This window comes from Colletes gigas, unplaced genomic scaffold (assembly GCF_013123115.1).
Source record: "Colletes gigas isolate AHSC1104 unplaced genomic scaffold, ASM1312311v1 Colletes_gigas_Sc00021, whole genome shotgun sequence".
NCBI lineage: Eukaryota > Metazoa > Arthropoda > Insecta > Hymenoptera > Colletidae > Colletes > Colletes gigas.
The window spans coordinates 4,797,732-4,810,916 of NW_025106650.1; the positions used below are offsets into that span (position 1 = coordinate 4,797,732).

Below are 13,185 nucleotides of genomic sequence, written 5' to 3' on the forward strand. Positions count from 1 at the left end.
AAAGTAAAGTATTTTTCTAATTAGTTATTAACGTATATTTGACTCTATGTTTCTCAACATTATGCTCGTATCATTGTATTGCGACAAACATTCTCCAACTTTACGAATTATGATTTCACGAGCAGTCTTTTTTCTATAAAAGAAACAAACTCGAGAATTGCATTTTTTTCTTACATTTATTTACAAAGAATGTTTCCTGTACACGCGTCAAAATTAAATATTAAATTCGTCTGTATTTGTTACCAATTGATTTTCTTCGTCCAATCATTTACGAAAATGAAAATCAATACAGAAATACTACACGTACTAACGAAAACGAAACTTATATTTACAAATTAATTATCAAATTGTTTTGCGACGAACTGAATAAAGGCACCTTAAAATTCGCGATGTCCAATGTCCATCGCTTACATTATTTGGTTTTATAGCAAATATTTGTCTTTTTTTTCAAACGATTAAAACAAATATACCGTAATAATGATTAAATAAACTGTTTATTTTGTGTGTGTACATACATATGGTGGTCCTACGATTTGCTTTTTCCACGAAACTATTAGGAACACCGATAAAATTCTTGTTTTTATTTTAAAATACTCAGAGGTCATTTATGCGATATACGACAAACGTCTTTTGCTATCACACATTATTATGCGTGACAAAATATAAAAAAAGAATTTTTGCCATAATTCCTAGAAGTTTTCGAGAAAAAAAAAACTGCACGTGGATCAGCCTGTTTACACGTATATGCAATATTTAACAAATTTATTATTGACCAAAGTATAGAACCCTTGGAAGTACTAACAAGTACTTGTAAGTACTCATCGTTCAAAAATAGATATCTGTAAAGAATTAAAATAAACTTGTAGAAATATTCATAAACGGACCGAAATTTTGAAGTTCGTCGTACGAAAATTATAGCCTCTTTTTTTACAAATCTCGTACACGGAAGGTAGATTACAATTGAATGCACATGAAATGCTATATTTGCGTTTAAATTTGATCATACTAATGTATAAATAATGACAATGAAGGGTGATATAAAAATCGAATGAATCGGCTTCTTTTGATCTCGACAATGGGTTGTTTACATATCTTTTAAACAAATACCCTGTATCTCTTTTTTTTTGCAGCTAGATTGTTTTGGAATCTCTAAATAATGACTATTTTAAATGTAATGTGCAAGTTCTATGTTAGTTTGGAAGTTAACATCGACGATATTACCTTTGCTGCGTAGATGCAATAGTATGTATAACTTTTAATGAGATTGTAGCGAAGTACAACAGTACATCGAAGTTGTAACAATAAAATCGAGAGGATGAGAAAGCTAGTTAGTACTCCGATGTCTTAAATTTGGTCCATTTTGGAAGACAATCACGTTAAGTACGCCTTCGATGAATTTTTATTTCGTGCGTTTGATAATATGATATACAGTGGCACGCAAAAGTCTTTGTACATGAGAATAAAATTTACCCAATTTAATTAGTACGAAAATTACTACCAACTTAGTAAAAGCAATTCAAACAAGAGGTTATCCTACGAAATATTAATTAATTGTAGTTATAATACTAATAGGGTACACCAGGGATGACTATCTTTTTCGTCGTAAGCCACAACAGGATGCATCATTACAAAAAGTAACCTATCCTCGGTGAATATTAATCGATGATAAGTATACGTCTAGCTTAGCTTATAAGCAGAACCAAACAAACTTCTTTTAGATCTTTAGCTCGCTGCAATTACAGAAATTGACAACAATCCTGATGTGTGGTCACTATATTCATAAAACGGGGTAATCCTCCAAGGAATTCTCTACCAAAAGTCTGGATTGAGAGTCTCAAAGGCACTATTGAACCAACATCTTTTACTCCTCTCATCAATTTGGTAAAACGATACATTGAGAACAAAAGTCAGTTGGGATCAAATCAATACATCACAGAGTCAAGCCGTATGGATGAGGAGGATTCCAGAAATTATAACTTTAAATATATTATATATATTATATTCATAATTTAGGGTAAGTCCAATAAAGAAATTAATCTAGATATAGAAGAAAAAAAGAACAACTGTACCCTTGCATCGATCACATTAAATATCAGCACATGGCTTGGGCCCTAACCTATTAGAGTTTTGGTAGTTTTTTTTTATGTAGTATTTATTGTAATTATTCAACAAGGCGAACATTCACTGCACTCACAAAGCCAAATTAATAGTTGCAACAAAACAAGTATTGAACTGATATAGAAACACGTCTACTAAAATATGAATCCTTAATCGAGGAAAGAAAATATAACAGTAAAATTAAAAGCTTTTCTTACAAGAACAATGGGACTGACAACGATTAATTACGTGTTGCATGCCCAGCGAGTGGACCAACTCTGCGGAGTGGGCACAGTGGAGGCAGTTCTTCTACGCTTGCGCGGAACAGTAAAGTAGGGGAAGGAATCGTAACCCTCCTCCCCCCCAGGTTACACTATTAATTATATGAAGATTTTTACGTAGCATTATTTATACCACATATGTAATAAATATTCCTTATTTACTCAAAGGCTCATACAGCATAATGCTCCAATTTGCTCAAAAAAAAAATATTTTTACTCGATTTGTACCTAAATCATTTTAAAGATCAAGAACTCTGCTTCAATTAAATATCATCTAATTTCTAAAAACACATTGTTGAAACACCAATAAAATTAAGTTGAACAAATTTCGTTTTCTTGTACGAAGACTTGTTTGGGCCACTATAGAAAAAAAAAGAGCCATAATTAGTTTGCAATTTCCCTCGGATCGTTCTTTTCCGTTATCATTGTATTAATACAATAGATTATCCTTTTAAACAAGGTGTTAATTAAAGAAATCGGTATATTTTACGATTCTTTATATCGTTTGCTGTGCTTTTAATTTTATATGTCGGTTGGTTGTATAGATTGTGCATATGCTTGTGATAAAATTCATACCTTTTTATTAATAATTTTGTTTTGAGAATATTTCTTGTATGATATCTATTAAAATCTTCTGCAAGAACGCTATTCGTAGAAACTCTATTTTGTGAACGAAATAATACATTTTTTAAGATATTTCTTTGAATCGGTAACTAAAACAAAAGCTATAGATTATTCAAATTTGAAAAAAATATTACAACATATTATAATAATTAAAATAAATTGTACATTTAAATGCATCGTCGATCATTGCAAGTAAATTATATTTTTATGTTAATTGATGTTTGTGATTTTAAAAAAACCATCCTAGAAGGCAATACAATATTTCTTGTTAGATTTGCATGCAACAAAACCATATAATATACAAAGAACGAAACATTTACCAACGATATTTAAAAAGGTATTGGTCCTAATACAAAAATGTTCTCGTTCCTCGAGATTCAATATATGTTTAATAAAAATAATGAGCATCCCTTGTTTCGTATTCTGATACTACAAAACGAACGACAACAAAAATTAAAATCACTACCTAATGCATGTACAAATATTCGTAAGTAAGATAAATTACAGGAATTGAATTAAAGAATTTAGTTTTTTACACAAAGATAAGCCGTTACATTTGTACCAAGGTATTTTGTACTGCACGAATGTAACGTATTACATAAATATAATTTGACCAATACCAAAATTTTCAGTAATTAATTTAGAAATGCGATAGATATTATTTATACGACGATACTATAAAATTACTTGGAATGAAAAAAATATTCATAATTGTTTTATAATAACAATGCAACTCGTACCATGTACAATTAAACGTAAAAACAATGATATCCAAGGTATAAAATAATTTAGAATTGATGTGTTCATATTATACCAGGTACGTCATAACATATCGTATATTCGAAAATAAATTTCTAAGCAAAATAGATTTTATACTTTTTTTTATTTAAATAATCTAAGAAAGTGTTAAAAACCATTCTTTACGAAGAATTTATTGTATTCTTCATACAAGCCTCATTTTGTAAAACATATATAACATTGTTCATTCTTCCTTACAGAAACCTAAAGCTCATATATGAAGGCAGAGGTCGAAGGACCTGTAATACTCAACATTTAGTTGAAATCGTTCGTCAGAAAACTTTGAAACTTCAAAATTAAACGAAACTATTATACAAGATTCTCGGAAACGTTTGTTCACTCGTGCATATAAGATTGAGGCATTCTTTAATTTAACAAAATATGATCAAATTTTTCACTTTAAATTTTACATTATCTTAATTGTATAAATGTTAGATAAAATTGCGAACTATATACGTCGAATTGTACGATGTATCTGTTTTTTTACCGTCACTATTATTTTTACTTTTAATATTAATAAATTAACGATTTTCAATTATTTTACGTAAAAATAAATTCCAAATTTTTGACAGAAATAATGCTATATAGGCCAAATATGATTTTTGTAGAACAGAATATATATCACCGTATATGAATATTCCCTTTTAACAATTTCTTATGCTGTTAAACAATATTCTGTATGCACAAATCTATACTGCCAATTACTGTCATTTCACTCGTCTATGAAAATTCATAAAAACTATCAATCGATTTTTCGAACCCCTTTGTATTGTACCCGAGTGGAAGAAGCATTTAGGTTGGTGATGAAGTTGTCGGAATAAATCGCTGTATCAATGTGTTAATTATTAAGTAAACTAAATGTCAATAACACGTAAGATTAAATGTACATATATACCGAGCTTGCTATCAGTGCTCATCTTTATCAACTTTGTTGTATAAATAAAAATCTGTTTAAATAGAAAAAAAAAAGAAAAGAGAAGAAAACTAGTACATAGTGTTTCGCCAGCAATACATTATGACAATTGGACTTTTCATGCGAGACATGAAAACACGCACATGTGACCTTCTTAATGCACATCCTTTAGAACAACAATACAATGTTTCTCTCACTCTATAATCAGTACATAAGATATCGATCCCCCGCTTATTAATAAAATATGAATTTTAAATAGTTTAGTTTAAATATACAGAAGATCTGTTTTCATTAAAATATTAATGATTGATATAGGTGTTGGTGTTAAGGACTTTTCCTCTTATTAAATTGATAAGGATAAATTGCAAAGTAAACCAAAACCTTCAAATCACGTAGAATGTTCAATGAAATTATAAATAATTTACATTTACGCTTTCCCTTTCACATATATGTACATGTGTAGACTGGGCACAACAAACTCGTCCATGTTACTACAAAGCGCTGGAATTAGCACCAATCAGTTTGCGCGCAAAACGTCAATTTACCAATCGGAAATTAAAACGTACCTACACGTTGCGGTAGTATAGACAAGTTTTTTTATTTCTTTATGCCGGATATACACAATATACATATATACATACCAATTCATATTCCACACACACATGCGTGTGTATATATACATGTATGTATATAGGCATACAGCATGCATACACTCGTCACGCACACATTTATATATGTACATGTATGTATACATATATGTATACATATAAAACTTAAACAAGATTCGCTGCAAGACGATTCTCTAAATAGAGTAATGTATTAATCTATGTACAGTGTACAGCTCTGATGTGCTAAATCTTTTTAATTTTCTGATCACAAATTTGTACAAATTTTGTTTGTACACATCATATTGGTCACCTATTCTATAAATATCTATTTTTTTTATTTTTCCTTTCATTCTCAGCAATATATGAGACGCTCAGGGATTTTATAGCAAAATAATTTTTGCGAGTCAGTATGAGAAAATGCTTCCACGCGTTGTCACTACCTTCGTAGCTGAAATTTCTTTGCTAAATACTAAGGCGTTTATAATTGCATGAAAATGATGATGTAGCAAATTCTCAATTGGTTAAAGATCTAACTGGTCTTTGGATAAAACACTGTAATTGCTTCTACTTCGATTAGATCTAAAAAGAAAGAAAAAAAACTTTTATCGTATTTTGTATATTGGTTCACGTCTCATATTTCTGTAAATTCGGATATACAACGTAAATTTACTACACCCAAATCAGTTAGAATCCGTACGCGCAAGATTGCCGGCATGTAAGCTCGATCGCACGAACTTTTATTTCTAACAAGCAGATTGTACTACAGCTTAAAATAATTTTCACCTGTTCATGTTGACACAACAGTACTTGTCGTCGATGATTGAGCCACCGTTGTCACTGTTATTAGAGTTAACGTAGTGTCAAGAGTATTTTGTTCCGTCGTTTCCGCGTCAACGTCTTTTTCAATGCACGGTTTCTTCGGCTCCTTGTGTTCTTCGGATGAACTGGACTTCCTCTTGTGATTCGAACTCGACGAATGGGAACGACTCGACGCCGAATCGTCTTTGGACGAACGACTACTCGATGATTTTTTCTGCCCGTCCCTTCCATGACTGTGGTGCCCATCTCTTCTTTTTTCCGATTTCCTTTCATTGTCTTTATTTTCTGTGCGATCAATAGCTTTACCAGAAATATTATAATCCCTAGGCAGTGCAATAATTTTCAGCGAATCCTCTTTACTACTACCTTCTCCCGTTTTACTATCGGATTTACGTTGAGGACTCCGATGACGATGTTTCTTATGTTCTCTGTCGCGTCTATCTCGATCCCTTCTATCCTTATGCCGTTGATTTCTGGAATCCTTGTCGTCTCTATGCTTTCTCTTGGAGTCCGAATGTAACGTACGAGTATCCGACGACAATTTCGATGAATTCTCGTCGCTGCTACAATTCCTACTGTTGCTACTATGCCTTTCAGCCTCTGCTGACGGAGATGTTGACGTGATCGAAGAACAAGACGAAGAATTAGGGATTTTCGATGCGGACACTGAACTTTCTTCGCCCGAGTTACCAGTTACCGATGCACAAACCTTCTCATTTTTCGATCTTTCCTTAGCTTCGTCCTCGGCCATTTCGATCAATGCTTTTACTGCATTTTCGGTCGCGCATTCCATCTTCGATGTGAAAGCCAACGTAGTTTCTATTTCCAGTAATTGACAATATCGTTCTAATTTTGATATATCTTTTTTGTACTTCTGTTCAGCGATTTCAAAACTTTCTTTATGTATTTTTTCTAATACTTCTTTCGAGGCCTCCGCAACGCCAGTTCGCAAAGATTGGCAAACTTCTTCCACGTCAGTCTTTGATTTATAAATAGCAATTTCTAAAGCCTTATCTACAACTTCCGTTGCGTACGTTTTTGCTACCAATTGTCGTTGCGACAATACATCTTGTTCAAGAATAACGATGTTACAATCAGAGGTATTGTGTTCTGTTGCACAAAGGTCCGAGGAACTCAAACGTCTTTTACTATCTTTCGATGAAGACACTGAGGTGCTAAATTTGTTGACCGATTTTGATTCCATAACGTTTGAAATGCTTTCTTTACTGGATGCGTTGTTACTGCTACATCGACTATGGTGACGATGATGGACTAGTTTATGTGTACTACAGTCATACTTCTTCTTGTCTGGAGAGTGACTACTATTACTGCTACTGTTACTGTGAGAATGATGATTGGATTTTTCATTGGATCGACGCCGATCGTCGTGTCTTCTTTCGGATCTCTTATCGTCTCTCTTCTCGCTACTTTGCTTTTGGTCTGTTGCGCTATTCTTTGTAGATTTATTATTGAATAGATCCGAACAATTATCATTATTCTCTTCGGAATCTCTCCTTTTACTTGAAACAGAAGAATGTCTTGTATAGTCTCTACTTTTACGTTCTTCTTTACGCTTTCCATGCTGATCCGATTTCTTCAAATTTCCTTGATACTCGGCGGCCCTTTCTTTTGCTTTTTTCTCCTCGAAGGAGTCGATAGAATGTTTTTGTTCTACGCGTTGACGATTTGTATTTTCTTTCTGTTCGTCTCCTATATTCACAGCTTCTAAAGATTTCTTTTCTTTTAAACGGTGGGACGGTTCGTTTGCAACGCGCGTGTGCCTGATGCTTGAATTATGTTGTGACTCTGGATAATACTGTTTTAATCTGACATGCCACGCTACGCTTGAAACTGCGGAGACCGTTCTAAATTGATGAATTATATTACGTGGTAAAAAGTAAATATCATTATCGTATAAATTTATTCTCGCATAGCGAATACCCTGTCTACGCAATTGATTCAATTTCGCGTCTTCAACCCACTGTACACACTGCGATATAGGTGGTTCGTGAAGATCCAGTTGCAATTTTTCAACTAGTTCGGGAAAATCACCGGCGTAGAAAGCCACAACATCTTTTGTAATTCTGTTATATCCAGAAGATTGTCCGCCGTGTATAGCTTTCAGTATGCCGACTGCAGCTGTTGTCATTCTGTCCAAACCATGACCCACGTGATCCGCATGAGCTTTAGTGCGATCTTCAAACATATATTCACGGGCTTCGCTAAGACGGGGTAAATATTGGAGATTTCGTAACTCGTTAATGCCCGTTCTGCGCCTTTTGTAAGGACTTTTATTTATATCTGCTGTTGGAACTAACTGTTCCCCTGGTCTGATCCATAGAATCGGACCATCGTTTGATTCTTGAGGAGTATCCATTTTCACAACAGATAATGGACCCCAAGGCATCGTCTAAAATAGAAAATGGCAATCAACATTTTATCTCGTATTATAACATAAATATTTAAGTTATCTATTTTACAATATTTACCAGTTTTAAAAATGGATTTTCTTCCAATTTTTGTAGAAAATCTGGAAAATACCCGCCTACTTCTTCATGAACAGTTCCTACGAGACTTATTTGGTGGAGAGGTCCATACCTAACAGTTCCATTACTATAAGCTTTACAAACTTGTTCTTTGTACTGAACCATAGTTGTAGTTTCTATGTCACTACTTCTTCCTAATACACCATTTTTCACAGTTAACGTGGGATAATTATCTGCCATGTAATCCAAAAGATCAGGAAGATACGCAGCAGCATTGTGCACTATTCCCATAACATGATGCGCGTTACCATTTTCATCTTCACCAAAAACTACCTATGATATAAAATATCGCATTCTATAGTATTCAAAAGCACGGGAAAGTATAATTTATTTTCTTATGCATATTATTTTAAAAAATTGTAGAGAAATAACTTTAAGAATTCAAGTTCAACTGTTTTTTAAAATTATATTTATATCTACCTACCTTAAAATATTCTTGAGCTAATTCTTCTACTTGTTCTTGCGATAATGTATCAATTTCATCTTGGTACATATGCACAACAGTTGCACCACCATTAGGATAAGTTTCTATATGAATGAATTTCTTGTACTTTAGGCCTTCCAGTAATTCACTCTTGACGGGTAGATTGTGAAGCATTTTATAATTTTTCATTTGCAAATTTAACCTGAGATTTTCATTTGTAGATTTTGAGAACGGATGAGACATCGGTTTACTGCTTAACGAAACCACACTGCGATCTCGTTTGCACTGTACACCAATGCTTGCTCGTTTTATTTTACTACGTTTATAACATCGTGAACAATAACGCCGTTCACTATGTTCCTTATTTCGTTTTTCTCTTGAAGACGAGTACGATTTAGAATGTGAATTCGAAGATGTAGAACTAATGCAATTTATTGGTTTGTTATGAGACAGTGCAGTGTCTGTTTGTCCAACTATTATTGTAGATACACTGTTACTAGCCCAATCGGACTTAACTACGCTTAATTGCTCTTGAGAATCTGCTTGTTCTGTTTTAACTTCAACAACTTCTGTTTTTATATCTCTATGAACAATGTCTATTTCTTTATCTATTTCCTTTTCCTCGTTTGTGTTTATTTGAGTAACAGAAACTTGTTCATCTGTTTTTTCTAGTTGTCCACAAAATGAATAAGACATTAGATTCTTGTTAGCTTTAACGGTTAAATTATTTGTATTTCCTTCGTTATATGTTGCTGTATCCATTATAATAGTCGAAGTCACAACTGCTGATGTCATACTGCTTGGAAATGTTGTGTCTGGACTATTTGGACTATCAGAAACTCTGGGTGGATAATCTGGACTTCTTGGACTATTAATTACTTCGCCGCTACTTTGAGGACTTTCCCCTAATTGAGGAGTGTTACCATGTTCAAAGTTTACACATCCTTCTAGTATTGTTGGTAATGCATGTATACTACCAGATATTGGTGTATCTTTGTTACATGCTGAGTCAACCTAGATAAAATAAAGAAAATTATAAATACGATGTATCTTCGCATCAACGATACAACGCTTCATAAAAGTATATTGCTTTATATATTTTATTAATATACACAATAAATATACATACATGAATAGCATGTTGAACTGGTTCTATTATTGTTTTTATTAATTCATTGTTGCAATGATCTGGATTCCCTATAATATATAATATTTAATCTTATCACACAAACGTAACTTATTATAATATAAAAGATATAATATTAAATCTTTGTTAGAAAGTATGTCTTTAATTTAAGCGTTTCATGTTAATATAATACTTTAAACAATATATCAAACAAAATTCATATTGTATTCAAATTATATGTAATATTCCACAGTTATCAATGAACATTATTCAATTTCCATTTTCTATTATTTATATTGTTGTAACAGTTTCTTAAATAAGTTTATGAACAATAGAGCCATTGATATAAATATCAATATAAATCTCATAGAGGAAATATATTTATTTAAAAATATCGTTCGTAAAACAAACTAAATATATAAACACATGTGTTACATGTAACGTTAAATGATATTACCGTTTGGCTGTTCAGTAAGACAGTCAACATTATCTAAATCATTCCTGTTGTTGGGCATGCTGTGTGGTTCCAAGGATGGTGAGTGTAATGTAGTGTTGATAGCAAGTTTGTAAGCAGAACGTTCTTCCACATCACCAGACGAACTCATGAAATTCACATTTCTCTGTAATTCTTTCCCTTCCGTGTTTGCACTAAATGATGACGCTGTAGAGAAAATCGTGGGCGTCCTGATTGAATGTAGAGCTAAATTGTTCGAAAACTCGTTTGTCTCCTTAATAACACTATTCCACGTTGTTCCGGGCACTTTTGCATTAGTTGTTTCCCTTCGTAGCGGTTCGAATACTTGCTGAATTGTATTATTTACATCACATCGCTCATTTGACACGATACTTGTACCAGTTTCGGATGCCATCTTGATTCTGTGAGCACATCCTGAACACAACGATACTACGCAACATTTGATTGGATATTTCTTAGCCGCCTTTTGAACAGACCTTATTCTATTCGTCTGAAATTGGATGAAAAGTAGGGGTAAGACCAGTAGATATAGAGGTATCATGCACATACATTTTTATTCATGGGAATCTTCGATCTCCAACCATGTTTTCTCTGAAATTATTTGATCGTAAAAGGCTATCAATTCTTCATAATTCTTATACACGGCATATATTGCACGATTGCAAACAATTCATGTATAAACTGTTGAGCATACTTTACAATAATTGATTTTACTAAAATTATCTACATGCAAATATGTATCTGATGCAAGTATACATGATTTTACCGCTAATTTTCAAGCCTTTAAATTCAGCAATGTACAACTTTCTTATAGTTACGATTACCTTTTCGCATAAAAAGTAAATCTTAAACTAACGCAATATATGTTAATATAAACGAAACATTATCGTATAATACATAGATTAGCATGGAACGTCTCTTTTCAGCATTGACATTCATTTCATCACCTTAGCGTTCATCCATGAAAGCAGATAATATAGATGATATTCTATTAATGCGATTAAATGTGCAAAGGACACGAGGAAACATTTGACAAAATATAATTTAGGTTACGAATATCTCGAAAAGACTAACGAACTCTGATTCAGCTTCCAAAAACAGCAAATGACAGATATGTAAGAATAAGAATAAGATAACAAGAACTTAAACCGATATAGTTTGATTTTTAAATTCCTCATAACAGTTATTTAGAACAGAAGTGCTTTATAATAGTTTCGACTAGAACTTTTACATTGCAGTTTGTAACTATTATTTTCGGAATATTTTCAAACTCTGGTTTTAGGAGAAAGTCACCAGCTCTGGTATCAATTACGCATCTGCCCAAAGGTGAAGGGGTTTTATAGTTAGTTACCAGATAGCAAATAACTAGATTGTGGAAACCGCTCTTACACATCACCAAATATTATATTCAAGTTGGTTCGAGAATTGACCGTTGTATCCATCGGTAATTTTATGTTCGGACGTTAATTATTATATTTAATGTGTTAATCAATTCCCAATTGTCCATTCTTAATAATTACGGTTAGTAAAAGTTAGCTAATTAATGTAATAGAGTTTAAGCACGTGTAGGATTAAGAAATATAGATTTTATGTACCTTTAAAGCGAGCTATTAGCCGAACGTGATTGTCAATAAACAAAGCAAAGAATGTTATCTACATCTGGCGTAAAGTGACCGGAGGAGCATGAGAACGCTCCTGGGCGCGAAGTCTCAGCCGGTGATATTCAGGGATATCTGGTATTGCAGGGTGACCGGAGCACAGGGGAAGGTCTCCCACTCCTCTGATTACACAGAATTTGACAAGTGACAGTAAATAAAAAGGAACGCAATTGGTTGTCAGTCAAAATGGCAGTCGGAAGAAGAAAGCCCGGTTAATAGGCCGCAACCACTTGTAACTTGTAATATCGCAAAGCAAGGGCTTACCTTTGAAGAATAAATCGAAATAATAAAATTTTAGTGGTGATCAATTAATTCCTTTTCCTAATCCAATTCTCTGGGTGGCACCAGCATGCGTGTCAAATTTGAAATAGAGTCTTCAACATTCTTTTAAACAGTGGGTTATTGAGCGTCGAAGCCCGTCCACAACATTTAAAAGAATATTCAAGGATCACAAAATATCCTACTATTCTACCGGGCTACTGAATCATCGTATTTGTAAAATTTAAATGCCTAAGAGAATCCGTCGCTGCGGTCGTCGCCAACAAATTCGCCGTTTCGCAACCCTTTTAAATCGGCTGGCACCGGCAGACATTCAATTACTCGGAGTTCGGGCTTCGTCAATCGAAATCGAGACTTCCGCCGCCAACTTGCAACGCCGCCTTGCCGCAGAAGAAGTGACGTCGTCCCCGTAGCGGCTCGTCCCAATGGAGATGCCACCCTAATGCCCTGACCGCGCCAATATCCCCGAGGGCGATCTACGAGCAACAGTGCTACGTGGAATACCTTCGCCAAATCGGCACGCCACCCCTGGAGGAA

At 33.6% G+C, this 13,185-nt stretch overlaps 1 protein-coding gene across 2 annotated transcripts; it reads right to left on the reverse strand.

The window, feature by feature from the left end:
• Positions 1 to 3,959: 3,959 nt before the first annotated feature.
• Positions 3,960 to 11,105, reverse strand: LOC122401112. 2 transcript variants are annotated; one of them, XM_043403060.1, is made up of 6 exons: positions 10,694 to 11,105; positions 10,240 to 10,307; positions 9,111 to 10,124; positions 8,630 to 8,959; positions 6,105 to 8,550; positions 3,960 to 5,900 (listed from the first exon to the last, which is right to left on the reverse strand). In XM_043403060.1, exons 1-5 carry the CDS (start codon positions 11,103 to 11,105, stop codon positions 6,109 to 6,111), a joined length of 4,266 nt encoding a protein of 1,421 aa, XP_043258995.1. In that variant the 3' UTR covers positions 3,960 to 5,900; positions 6,105 to 6,108. The 2 variants fall into 2 exon arrangements, with proteins under 2 accessions (XP_043258995.1, XP_043258994.1); XM_043403059.1 differs by having other exon boundaries at positions 3,960 to 8,550.
• Positions 11,106 to 13,185: the final 2,080 nt, after the last annotated feature.